The following is a 20,038-nucleotide window of genomic DNA, read 5'->3' as shown; positions in this document are numbered from 1 at the left end:
ATATATATATATATATACTATATATATATATATATATAGTATATATATCGATATATCTATATCTATATATATCTATATATTATTCTATATATATCTATATATATATATATCATATATATATATATATATATATATTATATATCTATATATTATATATAATATATTATATGCATACATACATACATATACTACATACATACATACATACATACATACATACACACACTCACACACATATATATATATATATACCTAACTGACCGTTCATGTTGTATTAATCTGGGGAAGTGATTTTCCTGTAAATCCAATGTTAGATTGGTCACAGTCCAGGCATGGGATTTCGTAAACGCCTGTATTCTTTGGGGATGTCTTTTGTTGGACGTTAATCAGGGATTTGGCTAAGGTGTTTGGGTAGGTAAATTTAAAAGGGTTAGATTTTCTGAGGGTCTGGGTCACCGTCTTAATCTTGTCCAGGTGTGGAATTTTTATTGTATTGTTGGGTGTCTCTCTGGTCAAGCTTGTCTGAGGGGGTCAGTAGAAAATTACATTTGCTTTCTGAATTGCATTCTCAGTTATGTGGTCAGGATACCATAAAGACGAAAGTTGTTTTAGTAAGCAACTTTCGTTGATAAAGGTGATAATTTTGGTCTAAGCAAAACCCCAATGACATGTGCAACGAGAGGTGGGGGTCGGGGAAGGAGGGGTATTTTACCCTAACAAAAATGAGTGATTCGGGCGAATCGAGTAAGTGAAAGAAACAGTGGTCTAGGAAATACGTAATACATATACCTAGACTGTGGGCAGTTAGTCCTGGTAGGGAACCATCATCGGCCCCCTACCCCTACCCTTACCCAACAACCAACCATACCTCCCTCCCCTCCCCTCAGTCTCACTTGGCGTGCAGTGAGAATAAGTGTTGAAAGTATTTTCACCACGTGGTGACAATATCCACTTTGTTTAAATCTTGTAGAGAAAACTAGTAGTAGGTAGCCTAGAGTATTTTTTTGCTCACCCCACATAGGTAAATTGAATGCTTACATTTTTGGTTAAACATTTTTTCATCTGTCCATTTTATTAAAGATTTTATTTTAATTGTAGGTTATTTTACTGTCAGGCTCCCAGTTTACAAGACCACAAGAGGTTTGGTCTTGTACACTTCATCCAGGCATAGGTATGCCCAGTACTTATTTCCTATTTACTAGCTAGTAGTACCTAGTGTGTGTTTAATCACACGTCAGATTGTTTATGGAAAATAGGATTGCAATGTGAGGCAAGGCTAGTATAAAGAAATATCAAGAGTTGATAGTTCTAGAAACTAGGAAAATCTAGTAGGTTTTAAAGTAAAATTGTGTACTATTACTTTAGGTCCGCAACATGATTCCTGCCATGTGCTGACTGGGACAAGTTACTGCCTTTTTGGGGGTCAACCCCATCTTGCATCAGGTCAGGTCACTTCATGTCACCCTAAGTTAGGTCAGGTAGATAAGATTTGGTTAGGTTAGGACCTGGCATTAGCTAGGTATAGGAAAGGTTATGTCCATTTACGTATGAGGAACCTGCCCTGGTTGATGACTGGTGGAAATCAGGCTGTGCAGCAGTTAATGTTTTACCCCAATTTTTATAGTGCTTAGGAAGAAATAGATTGTCAATTGAGATAAACGTTCAACTGATTTCTAAGATCTGCATTACAAATCTTGAAATCTAGTTTCATTAGGAATTATTACTGAAAGGTTTTCAAACATTGAAGGATTCATAAGCTTTTAAATTAAAACAGACATCCAAAAAGACACTAAGCATTACTTGCTTTGTACACATTATTTCTGTCTCAGACATTTGTGTTAATTCTATTTGCAGCTGTGTCAGATGCCATCAAGACCTCCCTAGGGCCACGGGGCATGGACAAAATGATCCAAGATAGCAAAGGAGAGGTTACAATTACAAATGATGGGGCAACCATCTTGAAGAAGATGAAAGTACTCCATCCAGCTGCAAAAATGCTCGTGGAACTCTCCCAGGCTCAGGATGCAGAAGCTGGTGATGGCACCACCAGTGTTGTCATTTTAGCAGGTATGTTTACATTTTTTTTTTTAAGGACAGCATCAGGTACAGATGATTTACAATGCAAAAATGCATTTGAAACTGGTAGGGAATTGTTGAGTGTTTTTATCAAGTTGAGAGCCATTACAGCATGTAGTAATATAATTACTAAATGTGGAATAAATATTATTAAGTTTAATAATAAATAAGCCATAAGGTTACATGCTAAGTTGAATATACATTCATGAAAAACAACTGATTGTATTGAGACTTGGGTTGGTGTATTGTTGAGGCTTTTGGTTTTTCAGTACCCAAGTTTCTTATTTGTACCTGTATAAACACAATACTGTTCATTTAATGTATATGTATTTACAAACTGACAAAATATGTGCCACATTTATTATTAATTGTAATTAGTAGTTTAACTCATTGAGTATGAGATGTCAGCATTCTTTAATTGTTAAGGTTATACGTATTCAGCAGGATGGTTATTCTCAAACTAAAATGATGACAAGAGATCACCACTAACAACTTCAGAGTCTGAGTACATAGTTGCTATGTTGAGTAGATGTAAATTTAGTAGATGTTCTTCAACACATATTTATTTTCAAATTGTACAGTCATTCTGTTCTGTGAAATTTCTGTGTCCGGTTGAAGGCATTTGGCACATTCATGGAGAAGACTGGACATTGTGAGTAATGGAAAAATTTCATTGGTATGATGCAGATAATTATAATTTGTTTTGATACGTATACAAACCCTCAGTCCTTTAACAATAGGAAGGTACTTAGCGGGAGCTGAACCGGTCGTAAACTTCGAACAAGGGGGTTCGGTAGTTAACTCTTTTACTCAGTGTGAATGTACAAAGCCTGCGTAAGTACGTATCTGTGTTTTGTATTTCATTCTCAGTGAATTTTGCAAGTGAAAATGGATTCCCAAAAGCCGGAAAGACCCCCTCACCCCCCCCATCAGCCGCAGATTTTGCCCTGGTGTGGAGGGCCGTAAGTGTGGCGCCTTTCGATCATCTGTAGAGGTTGATCCTCATGATTTTTGTACTCGGTGTAGAGGGCGAGAATGCTCTCGCACTGAGACATGTGATAGTACTTGTATTATTGCAATACACCCCCTGAACACCTGAATAAGCCCTGGTCACTTACCAGCCCGAACCCTCATTTATTAAAATTTACCAAATCTTTGGTTAAAATAAACGATCAGTGTTGCCAATCTTCTGGCAAACACCCTCGTTACCTATTTACCAGCCCACCGCTGGTAGCCCTGCCTCACGGGCCGGTCACACCTGCCCTCTCACGTCAATCACTTATCGTTCGCGGTGGAGTACGGATGTATCCACAGCGAACTTCTTTTTGGTCTTGCCCGGCCTTCATTTGCACCGTTGAATTGATTAAATTTGGTGACGAATTACGCTTTCCTTTGGATTACGGTTTGAATTGCTCTGTATACCTTATCATTAGACATGGATTCGGCTAAAGAAGAAACAACACAGGCTATGACAACGACATCAACTTCTGCATCCTCGGCCAGGACATCACAGAAAACGACGAGCGGAACTTCAACGACATATCGTCTTTGCCAACAATGCAAGAAGAGGATGAGTACCCTAATGACCAACGGACAGTCACTCATTATGCGTAAATTGTAGGCCTGTCCAATGTAATGTGAAGACTAGATGTGTAGAATGTCAGGAGTGGTCTTTGGAACAAATGTTAGGGTATCTTAAACATAGGAAAGGTCTTGTATCAAGAAGTAAACATAGGCAGGAAGAGTCTAACGTAGAACAAGATAGAGATTTAGAGACAGTGCTTTTTAAGAAACTTGAGAGTAGGTTGACATCGAGTATGACGTCTCTGTTTACTGATTTTATGTCAAGGCTGAGTGAAGATAGATCAAGCAATAGGGATACTGAAAGTACTAATCGTTCTTTTCCAGCTCCCCTGCCTGTTCCAGAACCAGCCCTAACCGGTGCTGGGGGTTATGGGGATCCGCAAGCCCACAGGGCAGGATCCGCCGTCCCCCCTGGCGCGGAGCAGGCAGAGTTAGTAGCAGTTTCCCCTTTAATCCCTAACAAAGATGGTAAGTTTATATCAGAATTAGGAGACATCACAGAAAACGACGAGCGGAACTTCAACGACATATCGTCTTTGCCAACAATGCAAGAAGAGGATGAGTACCCTAAGACACGACAGTCACTCATTATGCGTAAATTGTAGGCCTGTCCAATGTAATGTGAAGACTAGATGTGTAGAATGTCAGGAGTGGTCTTTGGAACAAATGTTAGGGTATCTTAAACATAGGAAAGGTCTTGTATCAAGAAGTAAACATAGGCAGGAAGAGTCTAACGTAGAACAAGATAGAGATTTAGAGACAGTGCTTTTTAAGAAACTTGAGAGTAGGTTGACATCGAGTATGACGTCTCTGTTTACTGATTTTATGTCAAGGCTGAGTGAAGATAGATCAAGCAATAGGGATACTGAAAGTACTAATCGTTCTTTTCCAGCTCCCCTGCCTGTTCCAGAACCAGCCCTAACCGGTGCTGGGGGTTATGGGGATCCGCAAGCCCACAGGGCAGGATCCGCCGTCCCCCCTGGCGCGGAGCAGGCAGAGTTAGTAGCAGTTTCCCCTTTAATCCCTAACAAAGATGGTAAGTTTATATCAGAATTAGGAGACAAAGTGACAGATAAGAAAATAGCACCAGGTGTGGAGGAAAAGATCTCTTTAGCCTTAGAAGAAAGACCAGAAGTAAAGATGACCAGGGTTCTTTCTCCGCTCGACCCAGCGGATTGTATTTTTCCCTCGGGTCTATCATCCCGGGGAAAAACAGATAAAGGTATTAGTAAGAATGTAATTCAGTCCTCGTCTACTAATAAATTCGTAGAGGAAGATTCCTTCTTCTTCTCGAGTTAGTTCGGTTCGGGGGTTTAGTTAATCCTAGTACTTCGGGTAGGGGAGATCAAGGGCTAAATATAGCAGAGTACAATGCTAATTTTCTCGGGCTATCACAAGGGTATAGAACTCTAGTTAGGCAGTGTTCTGATGAACTACAGTGACTCAGAAATCACGTGCTTAAGAATTTTCCTGAATTTGAAGATGATCTTAGTTTTGATTTTCAAGGTGGAGATTTTTCAATTTATTGGCTCTCTTTAAAGAAGATGAATGAGGGATGTAGCCCTTCTGAATCTATGTTTCAACTTCCTTCCTCTCTCCTTCCTTCTTCTTCTTCTTCCTTTTCTGTTACTTCTTCGGAACTGATATCTGCTATGCCTTCTGGGTCAGTAGGGGTTTCTATTTCTCCTTCTTCTATGTTTCCTACTTCTGAGGGTTCTTCGACTTTTTTCAGTTCCTTTCCTAGTAGTCGGGGGGGAGCATCTGATTCCGGTATTCCTTGTTCGGATGGTGTCAGTGGTCAGGTGATTTGGTCGGATAGTACGGACAATGTATCTGTCAGGATGTATCCTTACTCTTCAGTCGTTCCTAAGACTGATACGACAATATCGGCAGGGTTTGGGGGTTCTTTGAGCTCACTGCGCACAACTCGAGAGTCAGGTTGGAATACTGTATTGACGGACAGTAACATGGCTAGCTCTTTGGCAAGGGGTGGTAGAAGCATGAACGTTGGTTTTTCGTCAGGGCAAAGAGACAACACTGACAGTGTAGGTTTTCATCAACCTCCGTACGGGGGTTCATTGGGTTCGAATATCCTTCCAGATTCAGGTATTGCTTCTCTTGGTAACATTCACCATTTAGTCTCTAAAGCTTCGGTAGACGTAGGTTCTCGGGGTACATTAGCTATGACGCAAGGCAGAGTGGATCGAGTACTAAAGGTGCCAGATATGGCGGTTAGGAGTATTGGAGTGACAGTAGCTGCGGGATGGTCAACACTCCAGGTAGGTAATATGACTAATGTACAGGCAGGAAACATACAAACACAGGTAGCAGGGGCAAGGACAGGAAAGGTGGAAGGGGTAAGGACAGGAGATTTTTTAGGTGTTCAGGCTGCTTGGCCGGGAGTATCTGGCAACCAGAGGGTGGGCGGAGCGAGCGCGACTGTTGCGTCATCGAGACAGGAGACGCGTAATATGACGATGCTGAGTTCGTCTGCATTCGGTAACACTGCACCTGATAGACAGTCTGCGTTCCAGACTAGTCATTGGGACAGTAGCTCACCTGAGCTGTTGACAACACTGCCGTCTTGGCAAAGTGTCGATACGCCTCGTCATCCACCTGTGCCTATTGACAATATTTCTGGCTGGCGGAGGGAGGGAGTTGGTATAAGGGGTGAAGGGTTGAATTTATCGGTAGGTTTAGGAGATGTACAGTCCGCTTCTATGACAGGGCGAGCTCGGCCTTCGGACGTAATCCAAGAAGACGAGTTGGATGAAGACACAGCTGCTGTTGAGGATGTTTCGCGTCAAGTGCGTGACAGCGAATACAGCAGGATGATTCATTTTATCCAGGATATTTTCCCGCAGGCAAAGGGAGAGGATCAACCGTTCCAGCAGAGTCATTCAGTTTTCGAGGAATTATATGCTACTAAACCTCCCGTAGTGTACTCTTCGAACAAACTTCCTTGGTTCGGGAGAGTCGAACAAGCTCTGAAAGAGGCGGACAAGAGACTAGCTTCAGTGGTAGGACTTAATAGGCAGGACACGGCGCTCCTTCCTCCAAGGAAGCCGTTGTATGGAGTATCTGGGAACCCTTCGTCGGGGATTCGGGTTCCTCTCAATGAATCTATTGAGGGGTTAATTCCTAGATCTCTGGCTTCATCTAGGCTCGTTAGTGTTTCTCTGAAGGAGGCAGCTGCCTTGGAAAACGTATTTAGGAATCAGACGGAGGCCTTGTCACACACAATGTGGACTCTGTCTGGCTTGATGGGGTTCTTGAAGAAGGATGGTTTTGTTCCTTCAGACCCTGGACTGTTTGATAACCTCATCACTTCAGTTTCCATGGGCCTGGCACACCAGGCAAATTGTGTGGCAGGGTGTACGACATTCATTGGTAAGAAAAGGCGAGACCTTTACCTTAGTCATTTGCCCCCACATTTCCCGGATCTACACAAAAGGATTTTGTCCCGTTCTCCAATAACATTGACGAGTTCGTTATTTAACGAACAGGAAGTGACCAATATGATGAATTTTGTATCATCAACCTCAACAGTGGAGTCTCAACAAGCATTGATCAGAGTAGCAGCGCAAGGAGCTAGATCTCCAAAAGGAACAAGGATGTCGTCTCCAGGTAAGCGGCGATCAGATTCTCGTTCTCCTTCTAGGTCTCCAAAGAAGGTTAGATTCGCGAAGGAGGTCGGCTCACTCGACTTCCTCGAAGGCAGGAGCCTTCGAGAAGAATTTTCGCAAATAGGAGACACCACTCTCGGGAATACCAGTAGGGGGTTGCCTCTCTCAGTTCACCGTCCACTGGAGAGAGTACAATGCAGGCAGTTGGGTTTTGGAGGTGCTGGAGAAGGGGTACAAGATTCCTCTTTGTTCGGTTCCTCCACTCTCCAAGACACCAATTCGTCTGCACAGTTATGCTCCATTTCATTCCATCAGGGTTATAGCTTTAGAAGAGGAGATTTCAGGTGCTCTAATCCAAAAAGGGGCAATAGAGCCTGCTCCCCAAACCCCAGGGTTTTTACAGTCGAATTTTTCGTCACAAAGAAGGCGTCAGGGTCTTGGAGACCATTATAGACCTATCAGAGCTCAACAAGAGGGATGAAATGTACAAAATTCCACATGGAAACCGTGGCTTCAGTGTTGAGGTCAGTTCGAAGAAACGATTGGATGGTGACGGTGGACCTCAAGGATGCGTACCTCCAAATTCCAATTCATCAGGAGTCGAGGAGGCTCCTTCGGTTCTCGGGTCCACCGGGTACCTTCCAGTTCAAGGTACTTTGTTTCGGGCTGACCACGGCTCCTCAGGTCTTCACGAAAGTGATGTCTCCAGTTTCAAAGATAATGCACAGTCAAGGTTTTCGGATGAGAAGATACCTGGACGACTGGCTAATTCAGGCGGACTCCAAGAAAGAAGCAGTAAGAGCGACAAGCTTTTTGCTGGATTTATGTGTGAAGTTGGGTATAAGGATAAACGAGGACAAGAGCGATCTTGTACCTTCACAGGAGAAGACTTATTTAGGGATGAGGATTCAGACGCCTCTTTTGAAGGCTTTCCCGACCTCAGAGAGGGTCGAGATGTTACTAGGCCAACTGGAGGAGTTTAGGTCGACAAGGAGAACAAACCAGTTTCGGAATGGCTAAGTCTCCTGGGGAGAATGTCCTCTCTCTCCCTTCTGGTTCCTCGGTCTCGTCTACGGATGCGTTCTTTGCAGGCATGTCTCAGGAATCGCTGGGACTTTCGGGACAAGAGTGCAGTGATCAGCTGGGACGATTCTTGCCGAGAGGATCTTCGGTGGTGGTCAGAAGAACATCATCTGACCACCGGTGTAGAGTTAGACCTTCCGATTCCGGACGTTCATCTGTTCACAGATGCCTCGGATCAGGGTTGGGGAGCAATCCTGGAGGGAGCTCAAGCCAAGGGCCTTTGGAGGGATCCGGATCGGAGAGAGTCCATAAATTTCAGGGAACTCAGGGCAGTAGAGGAGGCATTATGCACCTTCGAAGAACAGGTGTTAAATCTTACAGTGGCCTTGTTTTCAGACAACTCCACAGCATTAGCATACCTGAAAAAGGAAGGAGGTACAAGATCCTTCAATCTGAACGAAGTGGCACAGAGAATTTTAAGATGGTGCGAGACACACAGGGTAAAGATTCTACCACAATTCATCGCAGGCAAAAGGAATGTGGTGGCAGATGCCTTGAGCAGATCAAGGGAAGTTCTGGGGGCAGAATGGACCTTGGTCCAGGAGGAAGTAGACCTCCTTTTAAAAAGATGGCCAGCACCGATAGATCTTTTTGCCACGAGTCAGAACCACCGACTACGGTTTACTTTTCACGGTGACGGATCCTATGTCAGCGGGAACAGACGCGATGTTACAGTCATGGGACAGGATGCAGGTGTATGCGTTCCCTCCTTTCGGCATGTTGGATCAGGTACTGAGGAAACTCATGGACTGTTCAAACACTTAGATGACCCTAATCGCTCCTTTCTGGCCTCAAAGATCTTGGTTCCCGGATCTTCTACAAATGCTAATAATGCCCCCAGTACTTCTTCCTCACAGAAAAAAGGACCTTTTAAGACAGCCACATTTTCATCGGTTTCCACCAAAACCTTCGTGTGCTAAGGCTGGCTGCATGGAGACTATCCAGCGAGCAGCAAGAGAAGCGGGTTTTTCACGAGGAGTGGCTAGACAGCTTACTCTCTGTCTAAGAAATTCCACAAGAAGACTATACCAAGTGCGGTGGGCCATGTATAGAAGTTGGTGCAGGTCGCAGGGACTACCATTTCCAGTCCTACAATTCCGAAAATAGCGGAATTCTTGCTCTTTCTTAGACAAAGGAAGAATCTCTCGTACTCGTCAATTGCAGGGTATAGAGCTATGCTTAGTAGCACTTTTCGTTTCCATCTACCTGAAATATCTTCCAGCAGAGTGATTCATGATTTGTTGAGGTCTTTCAAGATCGAGAAGCCAAGGACCCCATCTCACGCACCTCCCTGGAATCTTTCAATGGTCTTAGGTTTGTTGGCGTCGTCAGATTTTGAACCTTTGGAGAGTTTAACGCTGAAGGAACTGACGAAAAAGGTCCTCTTTCTGGTAGCATTAGCAACAGCTAGAAGAATAGGGGAACTTCAAGCCATCGCGAGAGATATCTCGTGGGTTGGAGAGGATCTGTTCCTGTCTTACCTTCCCGAATTCAGAGCAAAGACAGAGTCAGAGTCTAATCCTCTTCCCAGGTCGTTTAGAGTTACAGCGTTGACCGACTTCGTGGGAGGAGACGAGGAAGAGTTGCGGTTATGTCCGGTGTGAGAGCATTGAGAGCTTACGTGAATAAGACGAAGAAACATGAAACCCAGACCCAGAACCTTATTCGTTTCCCCCAAAAATCCTCTAGATCGATCTCCAAAAACGCAATCAGCTTTTTCCTCAGGGAAGTCATTCGACAGGCAATAACTAAAGGTCAACTGCTTCAGATAGTTCAGAGTTGACAGGAGTCAGAGCTATAGCATTAGGGTCTGGGAATGGCAACTTCGGCAGCTTTCTTAAGAAATTTTGATTTTCAGTATCGGCGATTCTGCAGGCAGCAAACCTTGGAAGTCTGTTTCGGTTTTCACTTCTTTTCTACTTGAGGGATGTTCAGTTTCAGTCCGACAAAAGGGTTTTCTTTAGGTCCGTTTCGTGGCAAGCGGGAGTTAGAGTCTAGGGAAATAAAAAACCGTTAGTTTATACGAGTCAGTAATCAGAATTAGTATTAGAGTAGTGAGCAAATATTAGGGATATGTAGGAGGCATTCATGATAGGACATATCACGAGAGGATTCTAAGTATTAGGACAGATAGGAAAGAACAGGTCTAGGCCTATCTTAGGGTATTCTTCCACTTATCAGGCACAGAACAGACAGGCAGGTACAACACTACAGGAGAGGACAGTGCTACGAACGGAGACACCGTTGCAGACGCACCGATGGACGGACACCACAACGTTTTTCCTTTCTCCTCCGTACATGAGAGGCCTAAGGCCACATGGGTAGGTCTTCAGTTTCCACCTCCATACATCCCATGAGAGGCCGAGAGCCACATGGGAGGTCTTCAGATTCCCTCCATACATGAGAGGCCGAGAGCCACATGGGAGGTCTTCAGATTCCCTCCATACATGAGAGGCCGAGAGCCACATGGGAGGTCTTCAGCTTTCCTCTACTCAGGTGAGGCACATAGCCACCTGAGAGGAAACAGGTTTGTATCCCTCCTGCACTAATGAGTTTTGACCTTTAGAGTAGAGGTGCAGAGTCTTTCCCTCCACACATGGGAGGCCTAGAAGGCCACACATGGGAGATTAGTTTGGGACGAGGGACAAAGGAACTTGAGATGACTCGGGTACTCGTCTCCAAATGCATTCTGGTAAAGAAAATGAGTCTGGTGAGTGCTTAATTATATTGACTGACAAACTGGTACAGTGGAGGGCCGGGCAGAGTTGATTCCCCACCTCCAAATTAATGTTGTTAATCGGGCTTATTCAGGTGTTCAGGGGGTGTATTGCAATATGAAGTTTTTATTGTAAAACTAATATTGTAATACCTACCTGAACACCTGAATGATTCCCACCCTCCTCCCCTCTCATACAGAGTTATTGAGTTAAGATTGACGTGAGAGGGCAGGTGTGACCGGCCCGTGAGGCAGGGCTACCAGCGGTGGGCTGGTAAATAGGTAACGAGGGGTGTTTGCCAGAAGATTGGCAACACTGATCGTTTATTTTAACCAAAGATTTGGTAAATTTTAATAAATGAGGGTTCGGGCTGGTAAGTGACCAGGGCTTATTCAGGTGTTCAGGTAGGTATTACAATAATTATTAGTTTTACAATAAAAACTTCATTTTTATGCATTCAACTTACCTGTCAGATATATACTTAGCTATAGACTCCGTCGTCCCCGATAGAAATTTCGAATTTCGCGGCACCATCTACAGGTAGGTCAGGTGATCTACCGCCCCGCCGCTGGTGGCGGAAGTAGGAATCATTCCCGTTTTCTAAGACAGATTTCTCTATCGGCCGTGACAGCAACATTGTTGTTGTTACTCCTGATTTGGATTTCGTATTTTTCATCGCTATTGATCTTCTAAGCCGGTTATTTTGGTGACGTATTGGATCTTTGGTTTGGCATACTCTTTCGTGGACTGTTTTTTTGGGACTTGGTTTTGGATATTTCTCATGATGTCGGATTCTAGCTTTACGGTTAGAAGACAGTGTGTAAATGAGGGATGCATGGTGAGGATACCGAAAGCTTCGGTAGACCCTCACACAGTTTGTAAGGGGTGTAGAAGGAATGAATGTTCAATTTCTAACACCTGGATGAATGTGTAACTATGAATGAGGAAGAATGGAAGAATATTAAATTTATATTTAAGGAAATTAGATATGGATAGGGCTAGGAAGGCTTCCTCCAGAAGCGTAAGTAGGTCTCGCTCTAACGAGCCTATTAAATTAACACCTAACCCCTAAACCTCTATCGTCTTCTCTAGTACTAAGGACTGCAAATCCGGCAACGGAAATTGCAGATCTTAAAGCTGCGCTACAAAGGATTGGAACGTCAAATGCTGACGTTAAAAGGTAAGCACAGTGATAGTGAATAAGTGTCCCTAGGCAGTGGAGGGTGCGTTGATGGCTCTGTCTCGCTCCCAGGCCTAGACTCTTCCAAGTCACAGGCCCAGAGGAGAAGGTGTCGAAAGCCTACGGAGGTTACGGAGAATCCCCACCGATCAGGCGTCCCCCTCGGCAGATTCTGTGACGACCCGAACTGCCAAGGATCGCACTATCGAAAAAGCATCCTAAAGAAGTGTTTTTCTTCGTCAGATTCTTCACCGAAGGCAAGGGATGGAGTTCTGATGAACTGTCACGCCCCTTAAAGAGAAGTTGGAAGGGCTCCTACTTTGGATTCAAGCCCTGAGCTTTTCTCCGATCTATCACCTTGTGGAAGAAGAAAAGGAGATTGGTTCCTAAACGGAAATCGGAGTTTCCTTCCGCTTCGAGACAGGCCTCACCTGAATCAGGGAAGGAAAAAGAGAGTGCGGCTGCAAAAACTTATCTTAAATGTGCAGGAGCAACTTTCAGCCTTAGTAGGAGTTTTTACTAAGGAAACTCCCAGGAGAAAGGACTCTTTCCTTCCTATAAAGAAGACGAAGGGAAAGAAAAAAGAAACGGAAGTTCAGGCTTATACTCGGAGGAGTGTGAAGAATGCGCCAAAAACGCCAACCTGGCGCAATGCACCAGATGCGCCAGATGAGTTTGAGACTCCATACGAGTCAGAAGAGCCAGAAGCACCATATGCGCCAGAAGAGCCAGCCTGGCGAATGCGCCAGAAGCGCCAGAGGCGTCAGATGCGCCAGAGAAGCGCCACCCTGCCGAAATGCGCCAGAAGTGCCAGATGCGCCATATGCGCCAGAAGAGCCAGCCTGGCGAAATGCGCCAGAAGCGCCAGAGGCGCCATATGCGCCAGAAGCGCCAGCCTGGCGAAATGCGCCAGAGGCTCCAGATGCGCCAGAAGCGCCACCCTTCCGAAATGAGCCAGAAGCGCCACTCTGCCGAAATGCGCTAGAAGCGCCAGCTTGGCGCAAGGAATCACGAGCGTCAACCCGGCGCAATGAGCCACAAGTGACAGATCAAGAGACGGACTTCTTCAAAAGACAATTAAGCCAGGAGGATTTGTTTGGCTTTCGGAAGGATAAGCCTTTACCTGACAAGGACTCTAGTTGTCGCAACAGGCGGCCGTATTCCTTGTCAGGACATAGGTCGTTTCCGGAGAAAGTGATAGGAGATGGACGTCCTTCGTCTGACAGGAGAGAAAGGTGTGCATAAGCGGCCATCGCTCTTGCCAGAGAAGGATAAGGTCGTTTTCTTTGCAGGATCAACCTATCTCTCGTAGGGACGCAAGTTATCGCACAGGCGGTCGTCGTTCTTGCGAGAGTGGGGTGGATGTTGCAAGAGGCCAGTCTCCTATTGGAAATAAACAATCCTCTTCGGAATTGGATTTGGAAGAGGTTTCGGACTCGGAAGATCACTCGGCTCCGGGTTTGTCAGATTACAAGACGCTGGCAGCCCTCTTACTTCAAGAGTTTGGGGGACTCTTTAAGCCCTACTGCTCCTCCTTCTCCAAGGTCCTTGTTTACAAGCACGAAGGTCCCGAAACAATCATCTTTTATTAAAATGAAGCCAACCATTTCATGAACAAGGCTCTCCGATTCGTAGGAAATTGGTTGGAATCCAAGGAGAAGGCGGGGAAGACAGTCTTTACCTGCCCTCCTTCCAGACTATCAGGAAAGAAGGGAATTTGGTACGAGACGGGCAAACCACGGGGTCTAACTCTCCCGTCCACTGCCGAAGCAGATTTTTCGAATCTGGTAGATTCGTCTAGGTAGGACAAGCCTTGTCATCAGCAAAGATCACATGGGGGACTTCGGAGATGGACCATCTCCTCAAGGGATTGTTTAATGTCTTAGAAGTTTTTAACTTCTTAGACTGGTCCCTTGGGGTGTTGGCCAAAAAGACACAAGAGGAGGAATCTCTTAGTCCAGGAGTCCTTCATAGTGTTCTTTCCTGTATGGACAAGGCGGTTCAGATGGATCAGGAGAGGTGGCCTCTCTGTTTGGAACTGGTATTCTGAAGAAGAGAGTCTTATTTAGCTCTTTTCTGACGAAAGCAGTTAACTCCTACTCAGAGGTCATCTCTTCTGTCTGCCCTCCTCTGTCGGACCAATTATGTTTCCTTCCAAATCTTGTAAAAGATATTTCTCATTCTCTGACAGAAAAGGCCACACAAGATCTCTTGGCCCAATCTGCAAAGAAATCGAGGACTTTGGGTCCTATTAAGAGAGAGACTCGGCCCCTCAACAGCCCTTTCGAGGAAGTACCTCGGCCAGACCCTCTTTTAAGAAGAGAGGAGTGCAGAAGAGAGGTAGGCCTTCCTTCAGACCTATCAAGAGAGCTAAATGAGACAACAGTCCTTCAAGCACCGGTAGGAGCCAGACTTCGGAAATTTTCCGAAGAAGAATGGGCTCGGAGACAGGCAGAAATTTGGTCCCTTTCCGTGGTAACAAAGGGATATATGATCCCCTTTCGAGACAGACCTCCCTTGACTACGAACCCGAGGGAACTGTCAGCCCAATACAGGGACCCTGCCAAGAAAGAAGCATTATTGCAACTGGTAGAACAGATGTTGCAAAAGGAGGCCAATCGAAGTGGTTTTTTGTTTGGGTTTTTTTTTTTTGTTTTTTTTGAGGGATCCCCGCATTATCCCCGAGGATTCTACAACCGTCTTTTTCTGGTTCCGAAATCCTCGGGAGGGTGGAGACCGGTCCTGGATGTGAGCGCATTGAACCGATTTGTGGAGACCACAAAGTTCTCTATGGAAACATCAAAATCGGTTCTTGCGGCTCTTGCGTCCAGGAGATTGGATGGTCTCCTTAGATCTACAAGATGCATACTTTCATGTCCCCTGCATCCATCATCGAAGAAATATCTCCGATTCATGATGCAGGGGAAAGTATACCAATTCAGAGCCCTATGCTTCGGCCTTTCAACGGCCCCTCAAGTGTTCACGAGGCTAATGAGGAACGTTGCGATGGCTACATCTAGAGGGGATAAATATATCCCTTTATCTGGACGATTGGCTAATAAGAGCAAAATCGGAAATTCAGTGCTTGAAGGACTTGAGAAGACTTTGAACTTGACAAAATCTCTGGGACTGCTCGTGAACCTCGAGAAATCCACAATTGCTCCCCAGGACAGAACATAGTCTATCTGGGGATACAGATGGATTCTCGGGGTTTTCGGGCGTTTCCATCTCAAGACAGAATTACTCGAGCTTAGAAAAGATCTCGAACTTCTTAGGGAAAGAACGGACCTCGGCGAGGGAATGGCTCAGTTTGCTGGCACCCTTTTCCTCGTTAGAGCAGTTCATTTCCCTGGGAAGATATCTCAGACCTCTGCAATTTTATCTAAAGAGATGTGGAGTCAAAAGACAGGAGACTTGTCAGACGTTTTTCCCATCCAACAGGGGATAAAATCAGACCTAAAGTGGTGGTTAACCCCATTAACAAGGAACGAAGGGGTGTCCCTCTTGATTCGGAACCCTCACCGAGTGTTGTTTTCCGATGCCTCGGAAAACAGGTGGGAGCCACACTGGGTCCAAAGGAAGTAGCAGGTGTTTGGACCAGACAACAAAAACTACTCTGCACATCAATGCGAAGGAACTCCTGGCATTCATCTAGCCCTGGAATACTTCGAAGCGGAAGTCAGAGAGGCGGTAGTTCAGTCAATTCCGACAATACACAGCTCTGGCTTACATCCGGAATCAAGGGGGCACTCACTCTTTCTCTCTGTACGAAATAGCGAGAGCTCTATTAACCTGGACAGAGAACGGGGCATTATTCTGCGTACAAGGTTTGTCCAAGGAGTGAAAAACCTAAGGGCAGACAGGTTGAGCAGAAAGAACCAGGTTCTCCCGACAGAGTGGATGCTCCACTCAGAAGTCTGCAGACAAATATGGTCACTGGGGGAGACCCCAGATCGACCTGTTTGCCCACGTTCCTCTCCAGGAAAATAGACAACTTCATGCTCGCTAGAAGAAGATCCCAGAGCCACAGCGATCGATGCCTTCCTCATAGATTGGTCAGGCATAGATGCATACGCCTTTCCCCCATTCAAAGTGCTGGGGGAAGTAGTAAAGAAATTTTAATTGTGGCAATCGGAAGGAATGAGAATGGACTCTAATGCTCCCTTTTGGCCTTCCCGAATCTGGTTCACAGAGGTACTGGAATGGACGTGGACTTCCCCAGATCTCTACCAGACAGGACAGATCTGCTCAGACAAACCCCACTTCGAGAGGTTCCACAAAAACATCCAAAGTCCTCCCTGACTGCCTTTCGACTATCGAAAGACTGGTCAGAGCGAGAGGCTTTTCAAAGAAAGTGGCAACTCAATTGCTAGAGCCCGCAGAGGCCTCTACCCTGCGGGTCTACCAATCGAAGTGGGAAGTTTTCCGTAGATGGTGTAGGTCGAAGAAGCTGTCCTCTTCCAATACCTCTGTAACCGAAATCGCGGATTTTCTCCTCTTCTTAAGAGAAGAATCCAAATTGGCCGTATCAACTATCAAGGGATATAGGAGCATGCTCTCAGCTGTGTTTAGAAACAGAGGGCTGAATCTCGAGGATAATAAGGATCTTCATGATCTCATCAGGTCTTTCGAGACTAAGAAATTGAGATCATCGATTCCCCCCACCCGAGTTGGAAACCTGGACGTGGTCCTAAAGTTCTTGATGTCGGACAGGTTCGAACCTATAGATAAAATCTCATTCAGAGATCTTACTAGCAAATGCATATTCCTGTTGGCTCTAGCAACTGCTAAGAGGATCAGTGAATTGCATGCTTTGGACTCGGGTGGGGATTTAGAAAAGACTCGGCTGTCATTTCTTTCCAGGATCTTTTCCTAGCGAAGAATGAGAACCCTTCTAAACCTTGGCCTAGAAGTTTCGAAGTCAAGGGACTCTCTTCTCTGGTAGGAAGAGAGTTGGATCGGTCCCCTTTGCCCCAGTCAGGACCTTAAAATTTTATTTAGAAAAAGAAGACACAGCTTCAGGGATGTCGACAAGGTCTTTGGGTGTTCGGTAAGAAACCCCAATAGACCGATGTCAAAGAACGCACTGGCATTCTTTGTCAGAAATGTAATTACCGAAGCTCATAGGAATTGTCAAGAGAACTCGTTAAAGCTGCTGAGAGTTAAAGCTCACGAAGTACGGGCTGTGGCAAACTTCCCTTTCTTTACGAAGAATAGTCCATGAGAAACATTTTTAGCAGCAACTTACTGGAGGTGCAATTCAGTATTTGCATCCCACTATTTAAAGGATGTTAGAATAACATACGATAAATGTTTCTCTCTTGGACCTTATGTATCAGCGGATACTATGCTGGGAAAGAAAAATGGGCAGCAGACGCTGATCCTTAAATTTGTTTTTAATAATTTAATAATTAGTTTTTAATATTGTTTTAGAGTTGTGGTTGCTTGAAAGGATGTTCGGGGATGACTCCTTTCAATCGTATTACTAACCCCAATAAGGATCTGGTGATCGGGATTAGTGTCGTGCTCTAGATCATGCCAATAGGCAAGGTGTTTTGTCATGTAAGTGGATAGGACCCCATTGACAAAGATCCTAAGGTTTCTGAGCGTAAGTGGGTAAGACCCCTGTAACAGACCATCAAGAACTCTTAGCATGAGGTCACTACCTCGCTGAGGCTCTTGAAGCGATACGGGCTCCTAGGCAGTAAGCCATGAAGTCTTTCGCTAACACAGGTAGGAATCAAGGTTTTTAATTTTATTACCTACAACATATGTTGTTTCCTGTCTATTTCAGTAGATTAGCTGTCTCTTACCCTCCGCCAAAGGTGCCAATCAGCTAAGTATTACATCTGACAGGTAAGTTGAATGCATAAAAATGTTATTGTCATGATACAATAAAGTTTTATGCATACTTACCTGGCAGATAGTATACGGTGTATGGCCCACCCGACCTCCCCTCAGGAGACAGGTGGAAGAGAAAATCTGTCTTAGAAAACGGGAATGATTCCTACTTCCGCCACCAGCGGCGGGGCGGTAGATCACCTGACCTACCTGTAGAGTGTGCCGCGAAATTCGAATTTCTATCGGGGACGACGGAGTCTATAGCTAAGTATATATCTGCCAGGTAAGTATGCATAAAACTTTATTGTATCATGACAATAACATTTTTTTGGTCGGAGGAGGAGCAGTGGAAGTGCTATGGGGGGAGAGAAGCTGCATAGGCCAAGCAAGGAGTTGTCGGATGGCTTCTCCGGCTACGCCCTTGGTTACAGACACGTCTTCCTGTTTTCTCTCTCCTTCTCAGCTCCCTCGTATGGCTCCTTCCCCTTTGGGGGAGGTTTCTCACTCCTCCTCCTCTCTCGATCAGTTGAGCGTTGGGGGGGGGGGGGGTCCTGAGATACCCCCGACATCCAGTTGTACTCGGGGTCCTCCGTTCGCTGTTGGGGGGGAACTGCCCCCCCCTCCCTGGCAAGGGGAGGAAACCCCCCATTAACTTGCCCGACTTTTCCTTCCTCAGACCTGCTTGCCACGGGGGACGATCTCGGACATGCCTGCCTGGCGGAGCCATTGGGCAACATGGCAGTGCTACGGTGCGGATACCTGGATAGTAAACGTGCCTTCAGGAGTGGGACATCTACTACCCTTTGAGTCTTGGATAGTAAACGTCCGAAGGGACGTCTACTACCCTTTTGAGTCTCGGCCACCCCTCACCTCCAACCCAATCATCTGCAAACCTACGTTCCTGGCTCAACCAAGGACGTGACGCTTCGGCAGGAAGTAGAAGCCATTGCTGAGCAAACGTGTGTGGAGATCGTACAGGATCAGTCGCCGGGCTTCTACAGCCGACTCTTCCTAGTGGAGAAGTCCTCGGGGGGCTGGTGCCCGGTGATAGATCTCTCTCCCTTGAACTGATTCGTTTGCCAGACTCGGTTTACGATGGAAACAGCACGTTCTGTGCTCGATTCCATCAGGGAGGACAATCTCTTGCTTTCGGTGGATCTGAAGTACGCATATTTCCAGATACCCATCCATCAATCCTCCAGGAAGTACCTCCGCTTCATCCTCGACGGGACGGTGTACCAATTCAGGAGAGACTGTTTTGGTCTCTCAACCGCCCCACAGGTGTTCACGCAAGGGTTCACGCTGGTGTCGGCTTGGGCCCACTCGGTAGGGATACGTCTCGCAGTTGCTACAGGACAGAGATCGACTCCTTGAATTCTGCCGCGATATGGGGATCGTAGTGAATTACGAGAAGTCAGATCTCGAGCCCAAGCAGAGGATGAAGTACCTGGGCATGCTGATCGACACGGTAGCAGGGCGAGTCTTCCCCGCAGATTCGCGGATCAGCGGGTTTAGGAAGGCAGCAAGACAGTTCCTGTTTCTACAGGAGCAACAAGCTCAGCAGTGGCAGGTCGTGATCGGTCACCTGTCGTTTCTTGAGAAGCTAGTCCCTCACAGGCGTCTTCACCTGTGGTCTCTTCATTATAGACTAAAGGAGTGTTGGTCACAGGCAAGGGACCCTCCCTTCTTCCCCGTGTCCCTCACGGAGGAGGTGAGGCAGGACCTAGCCTGGTGGCTGGACTACGGGAACCTTGTAAGAGGAGTGCGTCTTTGCAACCCCCCCAGAGATGCTGCTGTTCTCAGACGCACCGACCGAGGGATGAGGCGCACACCTGGAGGAGTTGCTGACTGCGGGTGTGTGGGACCATCGCGACAAGCACCTTCACATCAACGTCCTGGAGCTCAAGGCAGCGTTCCTTGCTCTCCAAGAG

At 45.9% G+C, this 20,038-nt stretch overlaps 1 protein-coding gene across 1 annotated transcript in view; it reads left to right on the top strand.

The window, feature by feature from the left end:
• The window catches only part of LOC135211189 (T-complex protein 1 subunit delta-like), a 70,631-nt gene that overhangs the window by 13,220 nt on the left and 37,373 nt on the right, over positions 1-20,038 (top strand). The window contains exon 2 of the mRNA XM_064244404.1: positions 1,855-2,067. Within this exon, the coding sequence (XP_064100474.1) occupies positions 1,855-2,067 (213 nt within the window). The remainder of the gene's footprint in view (positions 1-1,854; positions 2,068-20,038) is intronic.

Source organism: Macrobrachium nipponense, chromosome 4 (genome assembly GCF_015104395.2).
Source record: "Macrobrachium nipponense isolate FS-2020 chromosome 4, ASM1510439v2, whole genome shotgun sequence".
Lineage (NCBI taxonomy): Eukaryota > Metazoa > Arthropoda > Malacostraca > Decapoda > Palaemonidae > Macrobrachium > Macrobrachium nipponense.
Note: the sequence above shows the minus strand (reverse complement) of the source record. Positions and strands in the feature narration are given on the sequence as shown.